The following is a 26,403-nucleotide window of genomic DNA, read 5'->3' as shown; positions in this document are numbered from 1 at the left end:
ATGAGTTTCAGAAATGGGACAAGAAGATATCAAAAAGGCTAAGTAGTTGCTACCCATCAGCCTCTTGTTCTGAACAAGCTGTGGGCACGCGGCAGCAGGACTATGGGAAACATAAAGCATGGTAAAGCAGGGATGTCTGGAGGAAGTCATGAGAGGGATGGAGGAGCGGCAAGAGGAGCAGTAAGGTGGCAGACAAGTGGAAGAACAGCTTTGGTAGGTGATCAGAGTGGAGCTTAGTGTCCTGCATGAACTCGGGTGGCCTCAGTCATTCACTATGCAGCTGTACATGAAGGTGCTCCCAGGTGTTCTGCTCTGGAAAGCCTCAGAAAGACATATTAAAACATGCCTAGGCTGGTGTGTGTGTGTGTGTGTGTGTGTGTGTGTGTGTGTGTGTCTGTGCGTGTGCATGTGTGTTGGACAGATCAGCCCACCTGCCTTGTATTTCATTTTAGAGGCAGGGACTCCCCTTGGCCTGGGACTTGCCAATTAGGCAAAACTGGAGGGCAAGTCTGCCCCAGAGATCTGCCTGGCGCCAACTCCCCAGTGCTAGGATGAGAAATGCGGCTCCTTTTTATACCCTGCTGTTTACCTGAGGGCTGAGGACTGAATCCAGATTCCCGTGCTTGTGGGGCGAGTGGATGACTGGCCCTGGGATGGGTTTTGCTGCTAATGGCCAGAAGATTCTCCTCTGAGCCTGCTTCCTCCTCGGCAGAGTGAATATAGTAACAACTCTCTCTGCTGGGTCATTCTGGAAGCAGAGCTAAAGCGTGTACAATATGCCCAGATGTTCTAACAGAGTTCCCTATCATCTTCCTTCCCCAGATTTAGAAACTGGATCATGCTACTACTGGCAGGGTTGTGCACTCTTTCTCCACACCATGGGAAGGCACACAGGTGACACACAGGTGACAGATGAAAGGGTCCCTAGACTGCTCTGAAGGTTAGAGGAGAGTGGCGTCTCCAGCTGAGCTCCATATCAGTGTTCTGTGTGCCCTGGGCCTCGTGATGGAGGCCCACAGGTAGAAGGCTGCTTGCTGCCTCTGTGGGCTGCAGAGTTCTATGCATCTGGAGAGTCTTACTGAGAACCTGCCTGCTCACTGCATGGGCTCCCTGGTGTTTTTTGGATTTGGGACTATGCTTATGGGGTTTGTTGACCCTATATGTTCTTGGCACCCTTAAGAGACCAGGATAAGAGTTGGGGCTGGTGCCACAAGATGAGCACCTGGAGGAGTACATGTGACAATAGAGGTTGGAAACTAGTGGGGCCACCCCAGGAAGGCCATCTTTCTAAAATTCCATCTTCTTCGCATGGATCTTCCCTGCTGTGCGTTCTGTTCCTTCCTTTGGGATTAATCATGATAAGCCTCTATGGAGGAGACTTTGGAAATTCTGGCATGTCAGCTGGGGGAGCCTCAGAGATCAACCACATGGCTTCCTTTCCCCTCCAGTTTGCACAGATGTTTGTGGACTATAAATAATAGCGCTCTCAGTGTCATTTCTGATGTGGCTTTGGATGAAGAAAATAGGATGACTCAGAAGGTTATCCTGACTGTGTGAGAGTGTGTGTGTGTGTGTGTGTGTGTGTGTGTGTGTGTCTGTCTGTCTGTCTGTCTGTCTGTCTGTCTGTCTGTGTGTCTGTGTAAAAGGAGTTTGCTAGTCTGGTACATTCCACATTCCACCTCTTTCTAGCTGTCCAGGTAGCCCTGGCACTCAAAGCCCAGATGAGGTTTGTTGGTTCTAGGTGTAGTTCACTGAGCTTGCATCTAGTGATCCACCACCACCTCCTGGTAAGATGACTTGTCCCTTTGAATAAAACTTCACATAAGGCTCAGACATTACAGGACTCTATTCAGTATTTCATAAATCAGAGCAAAGCTCTTTTGTTAAAATGTCAGTTGTCAAAACTCATTTGAGTATCCTTACAATGGGACTTAAGTAGTATCAAATTTGATGACCTAACAAAGATTCCCTTCATAGTCACTGGGAAACCTTGTCATATGATTGTATAAGTTACTTTGTTAAAAAGCAGTTCACAGCAACCAGCATTCACCAGAGATGGATCAAGAAGCAAGTGGTCTACACCAGTCCTTTGTGCTGGTGCCAAGATACATTAGTGGCAGATTCCAGGATGTAAGTAGGCCTCCTTACATGTGAACTCCCACACAGCCATGCTCTTACAGCCTTTTTTCTCTTTGGATCTTCACTGCCTTGTCTTTTATGGTTTACCCTTTCCTCCTCAAGATGGTGTGTTCAGTCGAGGAAACTGCACCCGTGGAATCTCATCAATGTCTGAACAATGACAATACCAGTTGACATGCCAATATGGAGGGGGGAGAGGGGGGTTAGTGACTGCTAAGAGAGAGAATTGGTCTTCTCCAGGGATGACCCCACCTCCCAGTGAGCTGAAAACATTCCTGAAAACATACATATAATAAATAAACATTACAAGTTGTACTTATATATTTATTCACATACATACATGTATAAAACAATAAAAATATATAACAATAATTTATATATAATAACAATTAAGGAAAAAGAGGTCATGAGTCTGAGAGGGAGCTGGAGGTTGGAAGGGGTTGGAGGGAGGAGAGTGGGAATGTTATAAACGTAGTACACATATATGATATCTTACAAATATTTTTAAAAAGGAAAAGAATTTACACTTGTATTACAAAGTTATTTTTTTCCTCTAAGAATTTTAGTCAAATATTTCTAATAGACACAAGGTAGATTTTCATAAAACATATTGGCATTGTTATAAAAATCCATCGTTTTATTAAAAAGTACAAAGTTGGAGCCACTGGGGGTAGGAGCAGGAAACAGAAACATTGCTACACCAGGACCACCACCAAAGGCTGAGATGCCCTGTGGGTGGCGAGCTCCCTGTGCAACCCTGGAAGCGGCTGCTGCGACCGGACCCCACAGTGGCTTCCCACTGGAATCTCTTTATGACCAGGACCATGTGATGGTGGCTGCTTGTTTTTAATCATCCTTATTATATCCAAGTTACAGTAGGAAGGAAGTCTCATCTGGGGAATCAAATTTCGGCAAATACTTTCTCTGGCATCCTGTTAAAGTTTAAGAGTGCCATATAGCTTGGACTTAAGGCCTGAAAAGAGCCTTCTTTAAGCTCAAAGTTGTGACCAACATGGGACTGCAAAGAAAGAAGAGAAAAGAAGAAGAAGGGGGAGAAGAATGGGAAGAGGAACTAGAGAATGCGTTCTATGAAGTAGAAGGCAGGCGCAGTGAGCAGAGACTTACATGATGCTGCCTCTACTCAGTTGCTCCTTTCGGCATCTGTGACTCCAGCTAGCCAGTGCAGCAGCTTCTAAACAAGGGTGCTGTTGAATTTACAGGCTCAGGGTGGGAAAGAATACTTTGTGCTTGTTGGGGTTTTTTTTTGTTAATTACTTAAACTGTTTGAGAATTCCATCCATGAGTACTGAATTTTTACACACACACACACACACACACACACACACACACACACACACACACACATCTACCGAGTCTAGTGTGGTTCAGAAGCATACATGTTTAGAGCTAACCATTTGGGATTGGATAACCCATCAGGGAGCCCATCCCTAGAGAAAACTGATTCTCCCTACCTCAGTTGCCATTCACTGTCTACAGTTTTCCATCTTGGGATGGGGACTTTTCTGCTATCCATGTTGGCATGTCAACTGGTATTATCATCATGCAGATATTGCCTAGGTAACTATATTGTAGAGATTTCATGGGCCCAGCTTCCCATCATGTTTAGAAGACACTGGCTACCAGCAGGTATCCCAGTCCTCTAGATCTTACGTTCTTTATGGCTCCTCTTCTGTGACTTTCCATGAGCCCTGGGTGGAAGGTGCTGTTGTAGATGTATCAGTTGAGGTCGAGGCTCCTCATAGTCAATTTTCTCTGCATTTTACCAGTTGTAGATCTCTGTGATAGTCTCCATATGTTTTTTTAAGCTTCTTTGATAAAAAGTGAGAGCTACATTTATCTGTGGGTATACAGATACTATATATAGAATATGGTTAGAAATTATATTGCCTTAGACAAACACCAGTAGTAGTCTCCTTTAGGGTCTTTGGCTTCTATAGCAGTGTAGGAGACATTTTGTTAAACACACTGAACCTCAAGCTCCAAGCAGCTAGAAATCCCAAGCTACCTCATGTTTCCCCAGACTGGAGCTGTGTGGCACACAACTAATCAGTTTGCCTGCTTACTGCCTCCCAGGGCACCGTTGGTCTCCCATGTCATTGACTATGCACTTTGGAAATAGCTGTGGTTTCTGACACAGTGATGTTTCCTCTTCCGGTACCCCAGCCCCTAGTCTAGTTTCAACAATGACTAGCTCCATCGCAAGATGTGGTTCTTGTTTCTCCCTGTCTAATGGATGGAGTGTTTGCATTTGTACGGGGTTTTTTAATGGGCTGTAAGTGGTTGGCTCCGAGCAAGATTCTTGGTTCATAGCCAGAGCAACTTGGAATGTTTGGGGAAGCCTGTGTGTTCTGTGGAGAGTTCAGGGTTCGTTTCTGCTACACACATGGCTCATGCCAACCAGGCAGATAGGAAAGAGGTGCTTTCTTGGTGCCATCAGCCTGGCTAGAGGGTGGGTTGTGCTTCAGCAGGTCATAAGGGCAGGGCTCCCTTTCCCATGGATATCTGGAGCCAGTAGTCTCCGATCAAGCCAGAGACTGTTAAGAGCGGTCCCTTTGCTCATTCCAGAAACAGAGGTGGGATCTTCTAATTTGCCTGCACAGAATGCTTGAGGTGGAAATAATTTCCAGAGATTTTTCTTTTAGGCAAGACCATACCTAAGCTGTCCCAGAAAGACAGCTCTGTCCTGTTGTTGCACTACTCTGAGGAGATGCTAGCCTTCCAGCCAACACTTTATTTTCTTTGTATGTGTGGTACTGGAGATCAAACCGAGGGGCTCTTGTATGCTAGGCAGGCAAACTACCACTGAGTTAAATGCTCCCAAAATGTTTTCCCCTTCTCTTCCTGCCTGCAATGCCCCTTATATGACCTTGAGCTCCTGTCTAGGGAGGTCATCTGTTTGGCTACATCTCTGTTTGCTTACGCATTTCAATATTAGCACTTTGGGGTCCTGCCCAGGACTTTGAAGGGCTTTTTCAAATGCTTCCATCTGAATGCCCATGGCATGGGCACATGTTTGCAAATGTGCACACACATGGCCTGTGTGTTCTATTTAGACAGTCATCAGAAATGTGACATTCAAAATGTTAACATTTAAATTGTCAAAAAAAAATCATTACTTAGATTAACATTAAAAGTAATTAACTGGGGGAATGTCAGCCCTTTTGTAAATGTTCAGGGGGGAAAATGAGAGTTTAGGAAGGGACATCAAGGCCCTTTGGCTCACTGATAGCACCTGAGGTTGAGCATTCCAGGCCAAGGGCTGCTCTTGGCTGATGGAGCTGGTAAATTGGAGTCTGAATTCTACCTGTGCTGTTCCTAGCAGCCTGACCTTGGGGGTTTTCAGCAGCTTCTCCTCTGTAACAAAGGAACATCTTACCTGGCAGGGTACATTCATTGCACAACCACAAACACAAACTTTGTGCCAGGCTTTGATATATAGGAGCTGGGGCCATAGTATAAAAAGTCCCTATGTATAATAGGTAGGTGGATCAGATAATAAACAGGCAAGCAAATAATAACATTTCAGGCTCTGAAACACCAAGAGAAGAAAGCAACATGGTAGTGTGAATGTGTGTGTGTGTGTGTGACTGTGTGTAGGATTCTATAGTGTGATTCTGTATGTGAGATTCTGTTGTTATGCAGGTGTGATTGTGAGTTTCCCCTTATGTATGTGTGTATATGACTCATGTATGTGTGTGATTTTCTCTGATTGCATATTTGTGACTATATAATTGTGTGTTTGTGACTCTTGTCTGTGTGTATCTGTATGTGCGTGAGGACATTATATTTATGTATATATATATGAGCATGTGTTTGTGACTATGTGAGATTGTCTTATATGCGTGACTATATGTGTGCAAGTTCATATGCTGTGTGTATGTTAATATGTGTGGTGGTCATGCGCATGTGATTTCTGTGTATATGTATGTTCCCTCCCATGTACTCACACTATTTTGGTTTTTTTGGCCCTCACTATTCAAGAGACCCCTATGAAGGATGATAGATTAATATCCCAGTGATAGGAAAGGGCAGCTCTGAGGACTAACTGAAGTTAAGTATTTGGCACATTGTCAACTCTTTCTTCAAGAATCAATGAGTGTGGTCAGCTAGATGACTCTGTGGGTAAAGACACTCGCCAACAAACCTAAGTGTGAGCCCCCAGACCTGTGTGGCAGAAGAACAAGTGTCCACAGGTTGTCTTCTTAGTTCCACACACACACACCCTGGCATGTGCGCTCACACCTCCCTACAGAAAATGAATAAATAAATATAATAAAAATGTAAAAAAAAATAGTAAAAGAATCACAGAAGTATTATTTGAGCACTTGAAAGGAGATGTTTGTGTTTTGCTAGATGTGATCAGAATAATCTCACAGCAATTCAACTGAATTTTGGAAATAATACAATTGGAAAAATCTTTGACACCCCAGATTATCGTATTTCTTTTGGGGATGGCTGCTGAGTGGTTCTATTAATTCATCCGGGGCTTTTGCTAAATACCCTTTTTTTTTAAGTTCATGATTTTTTAGTCCAGTGATAACTTGAAGATGCAATCCTTTGAGTAGCCCGAGTGAGGATTTGGTATATCCTGAATATCTCACTGTGTGTGAGAAAGCATTGAAGGCGTGTTGATCCTCACAGCTGGGTACCAGGCCCTGAAGAGCTTGCCCTTAGAGGTCATGGCTGCTCCCTTGCAGCTGTTGTGCCCAGGTCATGTCCCCTGCTGGCTCACAGTCACTCACTAGCAATATGGTGGGAGTGGTATTGATAGTCCTCCACTGAGCAGCATGTAGTCATTGATTAACCTTGTAGATTGGTCCTCTACAGTAATGGGCCAGCACTTCAAAATGTGTTCATTTTCTAAAAGAAAAAAATAATTAAATGTTGGTCCATTTTGCTCAAACTCAGAATAATCTAAGAGCACCCGTGGTCATATCCAATTGTATCTTTGTAGTTTTATTATTTATCTGCTGCCTTAATAGATTGGAGCTGGGGAGATGGCTTAGTTGGTAGATACCTTCATAGCTTGCAAGCATAAAGACCTGAGTTTGGATCCTCAGAACCTATGTAAAAAGGCAAGTGTGATGGTACAAACCTGTGATTCCATGGATGAAAAGATAGGAGGAAGAGAGAGGTGGATCTCTAGAACCTTGTGGGCCCCCTACCTGGCCTGTGTGTCAAAGTTCTAGGCCAATGAGCCTTTGTCTCAAAGAAGATGGGAGGTACATAAGAACTGACAACCAAAGTTAACCTCTGACCTCTATAACCACATCATGAATTTGCATCCCCCACACGTTATTATTCACTTGAATTATTATTTGTTGTAAGATCTGTGTTTATTCCATCTGAAACTTGTTTCCAGTTGAGTCAGAGTAATAAGCCTAAGAAATTGACAGCTGTTTTTGGCTAACCACCTGTGATGTGATACATTAAAATGGAAATTATATTAGAATACAGTGATGTATGTTCAAAATGCTGTGGGTGCCTAAAGGAGAGAACCACTGTCCTCACATGGGGAGCGAGGGAGTTCTGCAAGGGGGGGGGGGGTAGGAAACTCCAAATTTGGCAGATCTTGAAGATGAGCAGACACGTATCAGGTGAGGTCAGAAGATTTGGGGAGGAAAGGCTTTCAAGGCAGGAGACATGGTTGTTTAAGGCTTGGTGTGGTTGAGTGGCATATTAGGAATAGGATGTGCTGGTGGGAAAGGCTGCAGGGCTAACTGGGGGCCAAGGAGTGAGGACTTTGGGTAAATGGATTCAGCTCCAGATGCAGGGAGTGCTCGGAGAGGCCAGTCCACATGGGGTTTGGATGCTGTGATTTGCAGAAATGATTCTTAAAGTAGAGACAGAGTTCGGGATAGTTGGGGGCAAGTCCAAGCAAATGGAAGTAGAAACTGACTAAGCTGTAGGCTAAGAGGCTGGGGAGATGCTGCATCTAGCAATATTTCTGAGTAGAACTGGCTGGGGTTTGTGTCCAAGTGGAGGAAGAGGGGAGTTTGAGACCACTCACTTACCTGCAAGACATCACCACAAAGTCTATTGCCAATACCACAGCTTTCCCCCTGCTTTGGACAAGGTGAGTAGATTACCAAGAATGTCTCCCCAATTCTTGACATGGGAGAGAATGGAGAGACACCAGAAAAGGGGTGACCAGGAGTTTAGGAGAAGAACCAGGACAGTGTGGTGTCCCAAGGTCAAGAGGAGAGAAAGTTTCATGCAGAGAGCATAGCCCAGGGTCAACTTCTGAGTGACTCGCTTTGGAAAACAGAACTATCATTTGGACAGTTAGTTTCCACTCTCAGGCAAATGGAATGAGGGGAATCGTAGAGGCATCATGGGTCCCCAGCCAGGTGACTAAGCAGAGAGAGGAGGTATTTAACATTTCACAGATAGGACACTTGGTAAAGTTGTCAACCATCCATCCATCCTTCTATACACCCATCCACTCGTCCATTTATCCTAACCGTCCATCTCTACACACACACACACACACACACACACACTCATCTGTCTACCCACCCAGATATCCTCTCACCCCTCTGGCCCATCCGCCCGCCCATCCATTCACTCACTCTGCATTTCCCTAGGGCCCACCAGATGACAGATTGTGGCTGAGATGAGAATGTGTGGAGTACAAAGATAAAATAAATCATAATTCGCCCCGAGGAGCTTGTGGTGTTGCTGAGAAGATAATTGCACCAAAGATAATTAGTGCCAGGCGTTAAGCGCTTTGGAAAAGGATGTGCATACCAGCTCTGGAAAATGGGAGAGGACCATTTGGCATGGATGGAAAACGTCTGTTCACAGACGGAGGGGAGGAGAGAATGCCTTTGAACTGAGAGGCCAGTAAAGGCCAGAGAAAGGAGGAGTATGTCCTTCCTGCACGTTGGTTGGAGGGAGTGATGAGGGTTGAGCTGGAAAGGAAGGCTGAGGCCAGATTGTTGTTGTTTGAGACAGGGTTTCTCGGTGTAGCCTTGGCTGTCCTGGAACTCACTCTGCCAATCAGGCTGGCCTCAAACTCAGAGATCCATTTGCCTCTGCCTCCCAAGTGCTGGGATTAAAGGTGTGTGCCACAACCACCTGACAAGGCAAGACTTTAAAGAGAATGAACTAAGAGTCAGTTTGGCTTTTATCCTTTAGAACATGGGAACCCAGGGTTCACTGCTAAGCAAAAGAGCAACGCAATTGGGCTGCAGTTCAAGAGTAAACTTTGGTGGCAAGGCAGTTCTGAGTGTGCTGGTGGGATGGTCTGAGGCAAGGAATCCAGTTACGGTCCCAGTTCAGTCCACTTACCTGTCTCACTGAGCGAGCATTCACTGAACATTTCCTGTGTGCCCAGCTCTATATTAGATGTTGACAAAGACCAGGAAAATGCTTTCAATGACTGTGTGTGTGTGTGTGTGTGTGTGCATGCGCACTCGCGTGCATCTGTGTGTGCATCTGTGTGCATGTGCATAGGCGTGGTCAGAGGTCAACACTGAGTCTTTCACTGTGCTGGAGCCACACCTGATTCAGCTAGGCAGTCTTTCCACCTTTCTGATGCTAGGATTTAGGCACTCACTCCTACAACTGGTGGGCTCTGGGATTCTGAACACTGGTCCTGATGCTTGCCTGGGAAGCACTTTACTGCAGCTGTCTCCCCAGCTGCACAATGTGCCTTTCTTAGGAGGATCTTTCTGATCCTCAGAGCCTTCTAGAAAGCAGTGCTGAGTACCGACCCAGCTGTGGGTAACCGGATCACCCGACAGACTCCAGCTGAAGGTTGCCACCCCCAAACCGGCCTCTTGCCACACTTTATTCTGTGTGTTACTCGTTATTTTCACCGTCTTGGTTGGCTTAAGTTGCAAATAGGAAACTGCCATCGAGAGTATCAGGCCAAATAGGCTAACCACCACACCAAAGACGACATCCAGGCTCTTTGCAGTAACATCTGCTTCTGTTTCCCAGTAAGTGCTCGGCAACATAGGGTGTGTTCGGTACCCAGGCACAGGCTCCGGGTTATGATTCAGTTATAAGGGGGGACAATTTCCATGTGGCTGGTGATGAAAGCGACAGGTCAATTTCAGAAGCGGGGAGTGTTTCCTGTTACGGAGATCACATCCAAATATTTACCTCATGGCATCATTTGGATGGGCCCTGCCTTTGAATTCAGCAGAAGTGCATGCAGGCTTCCCTTGCGTTTTGAAATGAAAGCTATCTTCTTTACTGGCAGGGGAGCCCTGGGCGGAGGCTGAGATCATCTCCCTTACTCTCGTGATACTTGAGGCAGATTAATAAATCCAAAGCCTAGTGGTGGCAGAAGGCGTGTCTGCCCCAGTCGAATCCAGTCAGGTCATTTGATCTACAGGGCTGTCGGAGCCACAGACACGTTAGTCGCATGTCACAAAGTGAGCAGAACAGCCTTGGGTCTACAAGATAGTATCTCTACCCATAGTTCCCTCTCTCTGTCTCTCCATCTTTCCTTTTTCTATGGCTCACTGGCTGCTCAATCTCCTTACCAAGAGTAGATTTTCTAAAGCATCCTCCCGGCTTATGTCCCATGTTAGGTAGGTACGGTCACACAAATGCGTTCCTGTCCTACGTCATAGACTTGGAACTGGCTTCATGTAGAGTGGCAGAAGCAGGGGGAGGAGGCTTGGAGGTGATACTATGATGGGGCTGGAATATTTGAGGTTGAAGGAAGTAGCCACAAAGGATAGAGATTCAAAGCCTGGAGGGTGAGATTTGTTTTTAAAAAAATGTCCCCTTTTGAGTCTCAGCTGAGTGTATCATAACCGGTGGCCAGTGATTCCTTCAAACCAGGGGAACTTGTTGAAGAAGCCTATCCTTGGGTTCCTCCCCGAGGGGATCGCATTTGGTAAATTTGGTGTGAGAGCCAGGCACCTGCATTTCTCAGTGCTTTGTGAGGTGGGTTGTGCTGTAAGTCATTTTGAGGACTCACCCTTGAGTGACACAGCACAGGACTAGAAGTAAAAAGAACCGGGTGTGCCTATATTACCCTCCAGTACTTGGGTCAGAGCATTTATGCTCAATAGCACGTATGTGGACGAGTGTGGTGGAGCCGAAGTCCCTGAGGTTTTGACTGTAATGATTCTCCACTGGGAGGGCTCAGGGCTTCAGAGAGGCCCAAGAGCAGAGCAGGAGCAGCAGGTCTGCAGCACACCTAAGCTGACACCTAAGCGGACACCTAAGCTGACACCTAAGGTGACACCTAAGCTGACACCTACTGGATGGCTTGTGGCTGGCTGCATGTCGTTGGAGTTCTCTTCCGTATGGCTCATACTTTAGCTAGAGCTACCTCTTTGTGCCTTCCTGTTCTTTCTCCTCATTTACTTGGGTTTTGTGTAAATGCATTGTTTCACCTACTCTTGAAATACATTTCTAGTGTGCATTCACTTGAGTAATTAACCACTGGAGAGGTTTTTACCCCATCAAAGCTAAGGGGTTTTTATTCTTCTACCTTTCAATTGTTCTTCCTCCCCCTCCCCTCCTTCTTTCTCTCTCCCTCTTCCTCAACCTTTCCCTCTCCTTTCCTTTTCCCCTCTCTCCCTCCCTCTGCCTCTGTCTTTGTGCATATATGTGTGTGTATATGTGTTGAAAATGCATGTAGAAACAGAGGCTGATGTTGGATGCCTTCCTTAATTGTTTGCCACCCTATATTTTGAGACAGGATCTCTTACTGAACTTGATGTTCGGGAATTTAGTTAGGCTGCCTGACCAGCAAGCTCCTGAGATCTCTGCCTTCCCAGCACTGAGATTACAGATGTGACGTGTAGTATCATGCCTGGCTTTCATGTGGGTGCAGGGGATCAAACTCAGGTCCCCATGCTAGTGTGGCAAGGGAACTGATCTATCTTCCCAACTGTCCTGAGACTTTTATATTCATTTTGTATTAATATTAATTGCATTCATATTAATGTTGACAAATATGATTTGTATCCTTTTGTTTTGTGTCAGCATAGGCTATTATGATGTGAGACCAAATCATCTACTTAAAAATGGACACCAGACAGACAGACAAAAAAACCCACAAGTGATGTCCTTGGTTGAAGTAATCTGATTGGAGATTCTCTACCTCCTGAGCCGCCTGTCCAGCCAGGCTCCCTGGTAAAATGGCCTTGGTGAGCCTCGCTGGTCGGCCTTCAGTCTTCTGCTCTCAGCTTTCTGAAAAGCTTGCCTCTGGTTTCCAACTCCAAGGAGTCTTTTTATAGTGTTTTCTTTAGGATATTGGCTTGGTTATGTGGCTAAAACCAAACCTACTCTTTCTTGTCTCTTCTGGAACAAGACTTTAGAATATAAAAGACTTTTGCCCCCTATGACTCCATTTCCATGAAGAACAGATGGGAAGCTTATTTTTTAGCAAGAGAATTAGAAACCAGTGAGATGGGACATGATTTCGAATAAGTGCCAAATGCAAATCCATTGAGGACATTTAGTGGTGCTGAGTTATGGGCTTCCTGGTGGCGAGGGGAAATTTCCGGGCTCTTCCGTGAAGCAGGACGTCCATCCGTCTTGGTTTAGTCTGTGCCTCTTACTTTCCACTCCACAATCTGCTCTGAATCTTTCCTCCTTTAATCTATTTATTTTTATTTATTGACCAAGCAATATTGTAACCATGGCTGAAATTTTTGAAATTACAAGGAAACTCCCAGATTCAGCTTCGGTGACAGGTCAGATGTTTTCAGTTTTCCACATCCCCCTCCAGACTTTGCTCATAGGCAAACAGAACATTTACATTAGTATAACCATGGAATAATTTCAAGTTTGTATTTGCCATTTTAAACTTTATATTGTATTACATGACTGCTTATTGCATTGTATTGTTCATGATTACGGTGTTTTGTTGAATCATGAAGCCCTAATTTTATTTGACCATCTTTCTATTTGGCTTTATGAATTTATGCCTTATACAATGTGGGTGTGGTAGTGTATGGTTATAATCCCAGTACCCAGTGCTCTAGAAGATCATGAGTTCATGTCCAGATGTGTAGTGTTTATATAGTTCAAGGTTATATAGTGGGACTGCCTCAAAAAAAATGGGGAGGAGGTGGTTAGGATGCAGTAAAGCCTGGCTATGATGGGGCTGGTGTGTGTCTTCTGTTCCAGAGCTAACCTACCATCTGTTCCTGCAGACTCCGATCCATGCAACCTCAGTGCATCTTGGTCCTCCTGTTACTCTGGTTTAACTATCGTTTCTACATAACTCAGTCTGGGCTTCTTCCATGCTTATGCTTCTGACAAACAAAGACCAGCCACTCTTCTTTTAAAATGTATTTATTTATTTAATTTGTATATGTAATATTTAATTTGTAAGTATGCACATATATATGTATATATGTGTGTGTGTGTAAGTGTATATGTGTGTATGTATGTACATATGTGTGTATGTGTTTCTAAGCATGTGTATGTATGTGTGTATGTGCATGTATATGTGTGTATGTGTCTATATGTTTGTATATGTATGTGTGTATACATGTATATGTATATATACATATGTTTGTATATATATATATATATATATATATATATATATATATGTATATATATGTGTGTGTGTGTGTGTGTGTGTGTGTGTGTCTAGAGGACAACAGGAATTGCTTCTCTGCTTCCATTACATGGGTTCTAGGAACTAAACTTGTGTTGGTAGGCTTGGTGGCAAGCACCTTTACCTGAGCCTCCTTTCTGGCTGTCTCAGTTTGCTTCTCTGATGCTGTGTTAGAATGCTAATGTCTTGGGGAGAAAAGTGTTTATTTTATCATACTTCTAGATCACAGATTATCTCTGAGGGAAGTCAAGGTAACAGCTCAAGGCAGGGACCAAGAAGCTGAGTGCAGCAGACCAGAGAGAAAGGCTGTTACTGGCTTGCTATCCCATGGCTTGCTCAGCCTGCTTTGTTGTTGTTAATATATATACCACCCAGGATTACTTGGCCAGGTGTAGTGGCATCCATAGCAGGCAGGCCCTCCAGCATCAATCATTAACCAAGAAAATACCCCACGGTCATGCCCACAGGCCCATCTGATGGAGGCAGGTCCTCATGTGAGGTTCCTTCTTCCCAGATAGCTCCAGGTTTGTGTCAAGTTCACAGAGACAACCCAGCACAGTGGCCCAGATCAGCCACATCTCTCTTGGCAATCCCCCAGAGCTGCTTTCTCCCCTTCATGTCCTGTGCCAAAGACAGACTTGGTTCATTTCATATCATTCTGGCTGCCACATTTTATGTGTATAAATCTGCCATCATTTAGATATCCTCTAGAGTTCTTTAACACAAGCCATAGAAATAGCAAATGCAAGGGACGCCAGGCTGGGATGAGTCAGGTGTAGGTAGGGTGTGGGTATCAGCTAGAACAACACCAGCACAAGATGGTCTCAGAGCATAGACAGATCAAGAGAGCTATTACTAGGGCAGAGGACCCAAACCCACTGGTCTCTTGGTCACTCTGTAGTAGCTAGCAAATCCAGTTGATCTACCTTGACTTCAGCTAGCTGTCTCCTGAGGACATTCCCAGTGCCTTTTATGCAGCGTGGAGACAGATTTCCTAAAGGGCCAGAAGGAAAGGGCTGTCAGGTTACACTGTGTACACATCTTCCCAAGTGTGTAGATTTATACTCATCTCTGACTGGCATTAAGCAGCCTTCTAGATGTCTGAGCCCAGGTGATGATAGTTACATCATCCAGAATGGTTGAGGAATTTCGGTCGCCCTTGGCATTATCACAGCTCCACTGTTGTGCATCCCAAGTTCTGTTAAACTGGGATGTGACTACCTGCTTTCTCATGTCTCTGTGTGCTGTCCCTTCCTTCCACCCCTTTGCTCTTGTTCCTTAGTGACTGTTCACCAAGTCAGAGGTCCTGGAGTGCAGGGGAGTTGACTCAGTCATTGAAGTGTTTGCCTTGTACATACAGGGACTTGAGTTCTGGCCCCAGAATGCACAGACAAAAGCCAGGCATGATGGAGTGCATTTGCAATTCCAGTGCTGCTATGACAGAAATGGATTGATTCCTCGACTTGCTAGCTAGCCATCCCAGCCAAATTATGGGGTTCTAGGCCAGTGAGAGATCCTGTCTCAAAAATCAAGGAAATAAGGTGGATAGTATCTGAGGATCAACACTGAGGTTGACCCCTGACCTTTACGTGGGCACGTATACACATGCATGTACACACACATACACACTCATACGGGCAGAGCCAGACTGAGACATAGACAGACAGGAGACAGCTCCTATAATATGACCTCATAGTCTTTTGTTTTTGTTTTTGTTTTTGTTTTTGTTTTTTTTAAGGAAGAGGACCTCTGAGGGCTTGTAGGATTTCATTCAATAGATCTCTCCCTCGACTCTATCCCTCACCCCACAGGAGACTCATCATATTCTCCAGAGAAGGGTCTCAATGTGGTATGTGCACTTTCAAGATGTCCATTCTTTAACTCTGTTATCCTACCCATAAGCCTCCCTGTTCACGTCCTTGAACACCCCCAGTGGAGTGGAGAGAGTGCTGCTTTAATCCTATGGTGGGATCTGCTTCTTAAGCATTGTAAGACTTTGGACTTGTGCCATCCATCCTCCCAAAAAAGGAACATAGAAGCATGGCCCCTGCCCCTGCTAGGTGGGATTGTTAGATGTCCTACTTAGTCACAACAACCCTGATGGAGTGGCATTAAGTCTGCATTTTCAAAGCTTCACGTGCTAGGCTGTGGGACTGACCTGTGAAGTGGGGATGAGAACCATGGAATGCTCCTGTGAGAATCAGGCTCTGGCCGGTGCTGACTGGTTTCAGCACATGAGGATGTGTTTGCCCCTCCACTTTGTTCTTCCTGTTGTGACCCTCTGGCTCTCCCCTGTCCTTCCAGAGGAGGTTGTACACCATTTCTGTGGGTGTCAACACCCACTCCTGCCTTTGCACCCGTATGCTGCTATTTTCTACAACGGGAGATGGCGTCTGCTGTTTGTGTATTCCTGTTTCCTTTTCTGATCATTTATGTAATTTTACTGAAAGTTTCCATAGGAGCCACCAGTCTCTGAGGATGGAGTCACTTAAAAGTAATCACTCCAGTTTTAGTGAGCTTCTGTTCAAATGTGCACTCCGTCCCTCAGATGTCTCCAGACATGACTGGGGATTGCCACAAGAGCATCCTGACTATCTGTGAGCCGATAGAAATCTTGCAAACACTCTAACTTGTTTGATTTCTCCAGGGTACTCAGTTAGATAATACAGCTAAAGCAATTAGCTCTTTAGTTGGCCCGGGTTCCACACTGAATAACCGGTGGTTTTCATTCCTGTTGTTAAGCATATTCTAACAGGCCTGGCTTTCCAGCTGCTTGTGATATTGATGATCCCCTGGGGCAGCCAGCTGGTGATACAAAGCTGGTAGAGGTGAGCAGGTGGGTGACGGAGCCACAGTGGCTTCTGCTCTTTTCATTCCCGCCACTCTGCTTGGCACAGAAAGATTTTCCAGTTGGGCTCTTCTGGTTGGCAGACCCAGAGAACTCTTAAGCCATATTAAGTTGAAAAACTGATATGAAATTGCAGCATTGTAGGGCTGATCTGGTCAAAGAACAACTTTTTTATGCTTCAACCTAATGCTTAAAGAGAGATAGCTACAAACAGATTTATTATATAATCCCACTTTTCATTTTGTTTTTCAACAATTAACATGTTATAGAAACTATTTTAATGAATGTAAATTGACTTCATTCTAAAAGGATAATTATATCCCATTATATAGAGAAGATATCTTACATTGACCCAGGCTTTTATTTAGGATGTGTCTAGACTTGCCATAGTTAGTTCCAGTTTGTTCTTTTCACATAATGATTTGATATCAACTTTTGTATATGTGAGTGCATAATATGTATGTAATATTATTTGATAGTTTGAGAATAGCTAGCATAAACTATGGAAGGTAGACTATACTATTAAAGCTCAGTTCAGGAGTGTGTGTCTGGACTTTCATCGTGGAAACTCATGGAATTTCAGGTCACTCCCTGTAGTAATCACACTATAAATTTGAGAATTCATGTCTGCAGAATAGGATGGAATGTGGTTTTATGTTCCCTCCCCACCAGGATCTTACCCAATTTGGCAACCGGATGCTAAATTAGGGTGGGATTAGTTGAGGGAAGTGGTCCCTTGTGTGGCTGCATGTCTAGTGGAATGTTACAGAAAGCATATTGGTTATCTATTGCTAAGAGACTGGGAAAGGGTAGACAGCGTATATCCCCAAAGATACCAGAAACATCTTCCTGTCTTTCTGCGTTTCTTCATCCCTAACCATACTTCCACTAGAGAACCATACACGTGGAATTACCCCACCTTTGACTCTTGTTTCCCACCAGTAGTACCGGCAGGGTGGCAGTCGCATGCAGAAGGAAAGTCCCCACAAGATTAGAGGAACAGAGAACTGGATTTGAGATTGATACATGCCTCTCACTAGCCTGAGACCATAGCACAGCTTCCTGGGACCTTAGTTTCTTCCCTATGCACTGAACAGAATAACACCAACCCAGGTGAATGGTAGGGAACTGGGAGAGGGGTTGTTCTGAATCTGTGACCTGGGTGGTGAGTGGCTGTCTCTGTCCTGCTGTGGATCTGACTGATATGTACATCTGTCCAGCAGGGAGAACTCATGGTCAGAGCCACGGGCATACTCTCCTGCCTTCTCTCAGAAGTCCAGTGCTCTCTCACTACAGACTCAATGCCAGAGAGATGAAGTCCCTCACAGTTCTGCAGACCAGATGTCACCAGATATGTGTGCTTTCCCAAAGCTCTGGGTGGAGCCTCCTCAGCATCTGGTGGCCCCGGGCCCGCTGTAGCTTTGACTCTATCCGGGTACTCTTTGCTTAGGTGGTACGTTTCCTTGGTGCTATGACTTCCCTGCTTCTCAGACCCCTGTCCTTGTTTCTTTGCCTTGGTCTGTTCATAAACAGGAGAAAAGCTTCTCTCTGCATGCCCAGTGCAGTGGGCTGAGGGTGCTCATGTACTCTGACTGAGGTCGGAACCCGGGCCCTCTCGTCAGCTGCTGTCAGTCATCACCCAAACCCGCCTCCTCTCCTGTCTGTCTGAGTCTTGCTTTGACCCTGTCTGTAGCCTGCTCACCCCACATCACTGGTATGCTTCGTTTAGCTCTCTCAGTGTCACTTCCCTAAGTCATTTGGTTGGTGCCAGCTGAGCTCTGCTAGTGACTTTAGTGTGGCAAACCCCTTACCCATTTCTTGGCTGCTTCTCTTTTCCCATCCTACCCCTGGTTACTTCCAGAACCTCCAGGAGCCAACTTGAGCCATAGAGATCATCTCAGGCCACTCCACGCTGTACTTTTGTTAAAGGAACCTCAATTATGCAAGTCAGTAGGTTCATGGTGACTGATGGCCTGAGGCAAGAACTCTGCTGAGGAGCTGAGCCCTGGCTTTTGGTGACCAGGGCAGCTGGAGTGCTTGCTCGTGCTTATTAGGCAGGACCCTGGTCAGTTCTCACAGCCACTTCCTAAGGCAGGCTTAGTGCCATCACTCATGGGTGACTTCATGCGTGACACCATGTAGCATCCTTCAAGTCAGCTCTGTCAGGTCTGTTCCAGATAATCCTTGGACTTCCTCACTACTCAGGTTCTGAGGAAGACGAAGAAGAGCACCACCCAGTGAGAACTTTGAGCTGCCAAAGCCAAGGTCAGTAAGAACACAAATGTGGGAAGAGCCAGGATAATCCGTAGACTTCTTGGGCATTGCATAGATAAGCCCTTAGCTTGTTGAAAAGAGTAGATAGCCTACAGAAAGCCATAGGTTTGTTCAGTCACTGAAAGACAGGAAGGATGTGCTAAGATGGTAGTTCTCAACTGGTGGGTCATAACTCCTTTGAGGATCACAGGGGTCATCCAAGACCATCAGAAAATAGGCATTTACAGTATGATTTATGATAGTAGCAAAATTACAGTTATGAAGTAACAACAAAGATAATTTTATGGTTGGGGCTCACACTATATAAGGAACTGTGTTAAAGGGGTACAGCAGTAAGAAGGTTGAGAACCTTCTAGAAAGATGTTCTAGGAGAATGCTTTGGAAGGGTGAAAACATCTGTCTGACAGCTGAGAAGAGAGCAGCAAGTGTCAGAACATGTAAATTTTGAGAACTGGTTATTTCTGAATCCAGTACGCTGACGGGGGACTAGCCATATAATGTTTCTGAGCCTCAATTTCCCTTTCATAACGTGAGATTGGTAGACAGGCATAAGACTCAGACTGTGTATGCAGTTACATACCCAGTAGGTGCTTAGCAGTCACAGAACCAACTGGAACTCCCTAATTTCCTCTGGAAGCCTTTTCAAGCCTCCCACTCCAGCCAGCCAGCCAGCCAGCCAGCCAGCCAGCCAGCCAGCCAGGTAGCCAATGCAGCCAGTCCCTAAGAGCCTCCTCCTCATGTACTGGCCTGCTGCTGTTGGGCTTAGGCTAATTTGTGTGTTCCTGGGTGTTTTCCTCTTTGTCCTCAGTGCCTCATATGGTTAGCTTGCTAGCATGTCACAGTTTAGAATTATCTGAGAAGAAAGTCTCAGTGAGACATTGTCAGGGTCAAGTTGGCCTGTGGGCATACTTGTCCAAGGATGGTTTTCTTGGTTACAGTCACTGATACAGGATAAGCCAGCTCACTGCGGGTGACACCATTGCAGAGTTTGGACCCCAGTCTGTATAAGATTGGGGAAAATGAGATCACTGGCAGATGTGTGGATTCATTCATTTTTCTCCACTCTGGGGCATGATTGTCATGTGGTTGGTGCTTCACTGTCCTGCTGTTTTGACTGCTTTGTAATAATGAGTTCCAGGACAGCCAGGGCTACACAGAGAAACCCTGTCTCGAAAAATCAATAATAATAATAATAATAATAATAATAATAATAATGTTAATAACGGACCTGAAATTTTATCTAAAACCAACCTTTCCTCCCCTACGTTGCTTCTTGTCAGGGTATTTTATCACAGAAACAGAAGTGAAGTGGGAGGCCACCTGACTCTGAGCCAGGTATACAGCTGGTGCTCAGATCCTGTCTGTGTTGCAGCAAAAAACATGGCTGTCTTCTCAATGGGAAGGAGAGAGAGTTTATTCGGAAGCAAATGCAAGTGACCATGGTTCAGGAAAACAGAATCAGGCTATCAGGTTATTCCCAACACTATGTTCAAACACTCATGATGCTTTTATAGTGACTGAGAAAGACATTGGTGGAAACACCAGTAGACGGGTCACATCCAAGTCTCTGCTGTAAGCCTAAAGAGGTTATCTGATGGCATTCTTAGCCTTCAGGTTGGTAGAAGGGAGGAGGTCTATAGCCCCAAGGATGTTAGGTCAAATCCAGAGCGAGGACCGGCTGGCTACTAAGGGGACTAAAGAGAACCCTGGGTAATTTGGACTCCGGCGGCACTGTAACATTCTGACTCTCCACAGAAGGTCTGCTCAGTCACTCAGCCTGGTCACTCAGCCTTGCAGAATCTGTAACACGTGTGCAGTCCTTTTTTCTTGGAACTTCAGCTCCACATCTGCATAACAAAGGACTCACTGGGACTGCTTTTAGCCTAGCGCCTAGCCCTTGCCCTGCAAGGTCTCTGAAAGGCCCAGCTCCACAAAGTGGAATCCCTCTCTGCCTAGAGCTTGCATGCTGTACTCCTTCTAGTGTGTGCCGAGGCAGGAGAATGATCACGATTGTTTTCTAACAAGTTCCTAATGCCAAACTTCACTGTGCACAGACAAGCTCACTTATTTCCCTATAACACTTGGACTGTTCCCCTTATCAAATGGACTAGCTTTGGAGGTTCAGGAGCTTATAAGTCACTGCTTAGGAGGAGGTGGTAGGAAGCCGGGCGTGATCCCAGCACTCGGGAGACAGAGGCAGGAGGATTTCTGAGTTCGAGGCCAGCCTGGACTCCAGGGCTATACGGAGAAACCCTGTCTTGAAAAACAAAACAAAACAAAACAAAACAAAACAAAACAAAGCAAAAAAGGAGGAGGTGGCAGGGATGGCACAGCCTACAAACTGTTCCAGCCGTTGCTGGTACTACAGGGAGACACAGTGCCAATTTCCCAGCAGCTAAAGGGAATCCAGGTCTTCTGGCCTAGGGATGGGCATCAAGCTAGAGGCTGAAGGACACCATACCTCTTTGACATTGCAACTGCTTCCCTCATTGCTGGGACAAATATCTGGCAAAAGCAACTTAGTATAGGTTTCTTTGACTCCTGGTTTGAGAATGCAATCTACCATAATGGAGAGGGTGTGGAGGAAACTGGCTACATCATATGAGTGTGTGTGTGTGTGTGTGTGTGTGTGTGTGTGTGAGAGAGAGAGAGAGAGAGAGAGAGAGAGAGAGAGAGAGAGAGAGAGAGAGAGAGAGAGAGAGAGAGAGAGAGAGAGAGAACTCAGAAAGCAGAGAGGGATCAATGCTACTTAGTTAGCTTCCTGTGGTTTTGTCTGTGATGCCAGGCTATGGCATAGTCTTGCCCTCACTTAGGGTGGCTCTTTCTACTTTATCTTAATCTAGAACAACTCTCACAGTTAAGCTGAGAGTTATTAGTCAGGGTTCTCTAGAGTCACAGAACTTACCGTATGAATCTGTCTGTCTGTCTATCAACATCTATCTATCTATCTATCTATCTATCTATCTATCTATCTATCTGTCTGTCTGTCTGTCTTGGAATGACTTACGGTCTGCAGTTCAGCTAATCCAAGAATGGCTAACTATGAACAGAAAGTCTAAGAATCTAGTAGTTGCTCAGTCCCACAAGGCTGGCTGTCTCTGCTGGTCTTCCGTATAAGATGGAATACTGAAGAAGCAGGCTCTGACGCCAGGAAAGGAATGGATGTGCTAGCAAGGAGAGGGCAAGCAGGCAAGGAGCCAAAGCTTCCTTCTTCTATGTCCTTATATAGACTTCCAGCAGAAGGTGCAGCCCCTAAGGCACGGCTCATGTCGGAGGTATGTCTTCTTGCCTCAAGATCAAGGCCGTATCTTCCAGTCTTCTGTTCTGGATCGAAGGCTTAGTGTGTCTTCCTGCCTCAGGATTCAGATCAAAGGTGTGAGTCTTCCACCTCCAAGGTCCGGACTAGAAACCAAACAGAAAATCTCTCACAGGTGTGCCCTCCATTTCTGGATTGTAGCTCATTCCAGATATAGTCAAGTTGACAATTCAGAATAGCCATCGCAGTGCTCAAAGCCAGGGCTGCACTGTGACTCTCCTGATCACTTAAATTTGTCTCTTATGACTGAGTCTGTATAGACTGAGACCCAGGCTGAATTCTATGCATTCTGTTTTGCTTCTTAATTATACCCTGTGTCCACATGGGTCCTGTAGAGAAATTAGTTCTTTTCCAAGCTTCTAAGGTTCAGGACTCTAACTAGCCTCTGTTTCTATAGGTCCCACAACGGATGGCAGTGGCCGAGGGAACCCCGGAGGACAGTGGCGGTGGCTCCCCAGGTGTGTGGGGCTCTTGGGGCCCCTGGTCTGCCTGTTCACGTAGTTGCAGTGGTGGTGTGATGGAGCAGACACGGCCCTGCCTGCCCAGCTCCTACCGCGCTCGAGGAGGCTCCCGGCCCAATGGCCCTGCACTGTCCATCACTGGCCACGTTGTGTCAGCTGTACGGACCTCAGTACCGCTGCATAGAAGCCAGGAGGACCAACGTACCCTGGCTGGCTCCAATGCTAGCCGCCAAGGCCCCACAGTGGTGCGAGGCAGTCGACACCCACAGGCCCGAGGCCGTGATCCTTCAGAGAGAAGGTATGTGCACATCTTGGTCCCTGTGTCTTTCCCTGCCTGGACAACAGCAGAGCCACTGCCTTAATTCTGCAGTATGGGAGGAATTCTTGCCGCCACCCCTTCTGTGCTTGTGTGCATATTCATATGTGCCTGTGGAGGCCAATGGAGACCATAGGACAGCATCTGGATCGATTCTTCAAGCCAAAACCTACTCTTGTTTTTTAAGGGACAAAAAACCTAGTTCCTTACTGATTGATTTGGCTAGGTTGACCAATCAGTACTCTCCAGGATTCCACTCATCTCCTCCTCCGTAACCACACCTGGCTTGGCTGCCCCCACCCCCACATGTGTTCTTAGAGGTGGAGCTTAGGGCTGCCTGCTTGCGAGCAATTACTTTACAGACTGAGCCCTTTCCCAGCCCCACATGGCCTTTTAGTCATTTTGTAGCCTTTACAGAACCAAGGCTACTCCTACCCTGCTTTTTGATTATAAAATTATTTTTCAAAGTGAAGAGAATTCTGAGAAGCTGTTACACCTCACACTTTAGGGAGACCCTCAAAGGAGTAGAAGGAGGGAAGAGCTGGGCTAGGAAACCCAGTGTGTTGGCTAGACACAAGCTAGAGTTAGCTGAAGGGAGGGAACCTCAACTGAGAAAATGTTGCCTTAAAATCTGGCTGTAGGGCATTTTCTTAATTAGTGATTAATTGGGAAAGGCCCAGCCCATTGTAGGTGGTGCCATCCCTGCACTGATGGTCTTTGCTTCTGTAAGAAAGCAGGTTGAGCAAGCCATGAGGAGCAAGCCAGTAAGCTACACTCTTCCATGGCTTCTGCATCAGCTCCTGCCTCCAGGTTCCGGCCCTGTGTGAGGTCCTGCCCTCACTGCTTTTGATGATGAACTGTTATAGGAAGTAAAATATATGGAGCTAAACTGTGAGTGAAATAAACCTTCTCCTTCCCAAGATGCTTTTAATCACAGTGTTTTAACACATCCATAGCAACTCTAATTAAGACATCTGGGTCCCAAGATGCCACCATTAGGCTGGGGGGGGGGGGACCAGAAACCACTAGCCATTGGCTGTGTGGATTTAAAGAGAGGACATTAAATTCGGAGACTTGCTTAATAATGTGGTCTCCTAAACAGACCTGGGTAATCACACTAGCAAGTGACATACCAATAAGGTGGGAAAATGAAGAGCTACTGGCAATTAATGGCTGCTGAGAGGGGAAGAAAGAGTCATTTCCAGGAGTGAGCCCTGGAGAGATCGTCCAATCCCAGGAGCTCAGCCCCAAATACATATGAACTATACTAAATGGATTCAACAGGACACTATAGTCACATACATACACATACACACATACATACAAATATATAAAGAATTGGATGAGAAATGTCACATAGAGTAAGGGGACACGGGACACAGGAGGAATTAGAATGGAGATAGGGATAGACATGACAAAAATACAGTTCTCATATATGAAATTCTCAAAAAAAATTTTAAATAAAGAGGGCAGGGAGGGATATTAAGAGCTGATCTATGTTGCCAGTCTTTGGGCAGTTTTTATGCTTATAGTCTTAGGTGCACGCCAGCTGTGGTTGTATGGTCCTTCAATAGTAAATTCTTTCCTAGAGAGTTTCTAGGATGTATTTTCAATAGACCCTGGGGCTGTGGATTCCAATTTTCTGAGCTCTGCCTTTCCTTCTCACTATACCGCATTGCAAGTTCCCTTATCTGAGATGCATATGACTGATGTGATCTCTCTCTCTCTCTCTCTCTCTCTCTCTCTCTCTCTCTCTCTCTCTCTCTCTGTGTGTGTGTGTGTGTGTGTGTGTGTGTGTGTGAGCCCATGTATGCACAGAGGCCTGAGGATGACAATCAGGTGTCTTGCTCTACAACTCTCAGCCGTATTTCTTTGAAGCAGAGTCTCTCACTGAGTCTGAAGCTAGGCTGGTGGCCAGCAAGCTTCAGCAACCCTCTTGTCTCTGCCCCTCACAAATGCTGGGGTCACAGACATACAGAGCCATGCCCAGCATCGCATGTGGGAACTGAGTATTGGAACTCAGATCCTTGTGCTTCCAGAGCAAGTGCTCTTACCCACGGAAATATCTCCCCAGCTACAGTGTGTTCTAGAACACAGAACTAACTGTCCATGTTTTAGAGAGAGAGTTCAGGATGTATTTCATATATGGTTAGCATTCGCTGCAGGGTGTAGCATAGCCTCTGTGGCTAAACACGGGACTACTTATACAAGAAACAGTGAATGCTTCTACCAAATAGGATAATAATAAAACTATAAATAGCCCAGACTGTGAGGATCAGGTTTCCCGCCTAGTGAGCATCGTCACCAAAACATAAAAAGATAAAAACTTGTTTTTCAAAACTCTTGATTTCAAAACCACAGAGAGGTCATCCCTAGGGCTTCTTGCATGCTCACTGCGCATGTTCAGGTGATGTTCTTGCTGCTTTCCGCTGACAGTGGTGAGTCAGGTGCTGATTTCCCTCTCCTCTCAGAGGCTCGAGACATGCAGTGCTTTTCCCGAGGCTACAGAAGCAGTGAGCAGAGTCAGGATTCACGTCAAGGCAGTGGTGGTTCTAAGGAATTTATAAAGCAGATACACGCAGTGTCTGGGGACTGAGGAGTTCAAGCAATAACCCAGGGTTGTAGAGCTGGCCTGTAAGGTGAAATCTGAAGGCGTGTGTCAGACTTCCAGTATAGCATTCAGGGCTCTGTGAGACTAGAAAGCTGGGGCTGATGACTCTGTGATGAAAGGACTCTGTGGTTGAGCTTCTAGGACACCTGTCTGGGGGTGCAGGTGCTTGTGGGCCCCAAGTCTACACTGCAGGCCCTCTATTGAGCATTTTGATAGTAGGGTACCTTTTCCTCCTAACTTATTGACAGAGGGCCAGTAACTGCTTACTGTGAGGTCCCTACATGTTTTTATCATGCTCTTGTAATTTGGCATTTTCAGAAGAAACAATCCAGATATAAGCTGGGAGTCTGTGCTGCTGATGGACGCCTAGCTCTTCCTGGCTGAAGCAATCCACATTGGCTTATATTTATCAGTCACTAGGCACTTGCATAGTCTATCTAACCCCAAGGAAAAATGTCAGCATGTTCCACGGAGAGCTGGCTCCCCTGTTCTCTATTGTGGGTTTGAGATTTGAGGCAGAAGCTGGTGCTGTTTAGCTGCTTATAAAAACTGTTAGGTTGCTGTGCCAAGCAACTGAGAACTTAATTGGAGTCATATAATAAATAGAACTATTCAACCAAATATTTATGGAGTATCCAGTGGATCAGAAGACCCTGGGACAGACACAAACGTGAGTACAGCCTGGTCTATGGGACTGTAAGGCTGTTACTGGCAGTTGTTTTGTTATTTTTTTAAAAAAAAAAAAACCTACTGGGGAATGCGTGCATGTTTGTGTATGTGTGGTGCCCACATTCATGCACATGTGTGGATTCCAGAAGGTCAGTGTCTGTACCCCAATTTTCTTCTTCTTCTTTTTTTATTTTATTTATTAT

General features: G+C 45.6%; 1 protein-coding gene across 2 annotated transcripts in view; it reads left to right on the top strand.

Moving 5' to 3' along the window:
- Thsd4 (thrombospondin type 1 domain containing 4) overlaps nt 1–26,403 on the top strand; it is a 560,327-nt gene that overhangs the window by 69,848 nt on the left and 464,076 nt on the right. For both annotated transcript variants that reach the window (XM_029543546.1, XM_029543547.1), the window contains exon 4: nt 22,541–22,902. In XM_029543546.1, coding sequence (XP_029399406.1) covers nt 22,541–22,902 — 362 coding nt within the window. The remainder of the gene's footprint in view (nt 1–22,540; nt 22,903–26,403) is intronic.

Source organism: Mus pahari, chromosome 10 (genome assembly GCF_900095145.1).
Source record: "Mus pahari chromosome 10, PAHARI_EIJ_v1.1, whole genome shotgun sequence".
NCBI classification, from domain to species: domain Eukaryota; kingdom Metazoa; phylum Chordata; class Mammalia; order Rodentia; family Muridae; genus Mus; species Mus pahari.
This window is presented reverse-complemented; position numbering and strand designations above follow the sequence as displayed.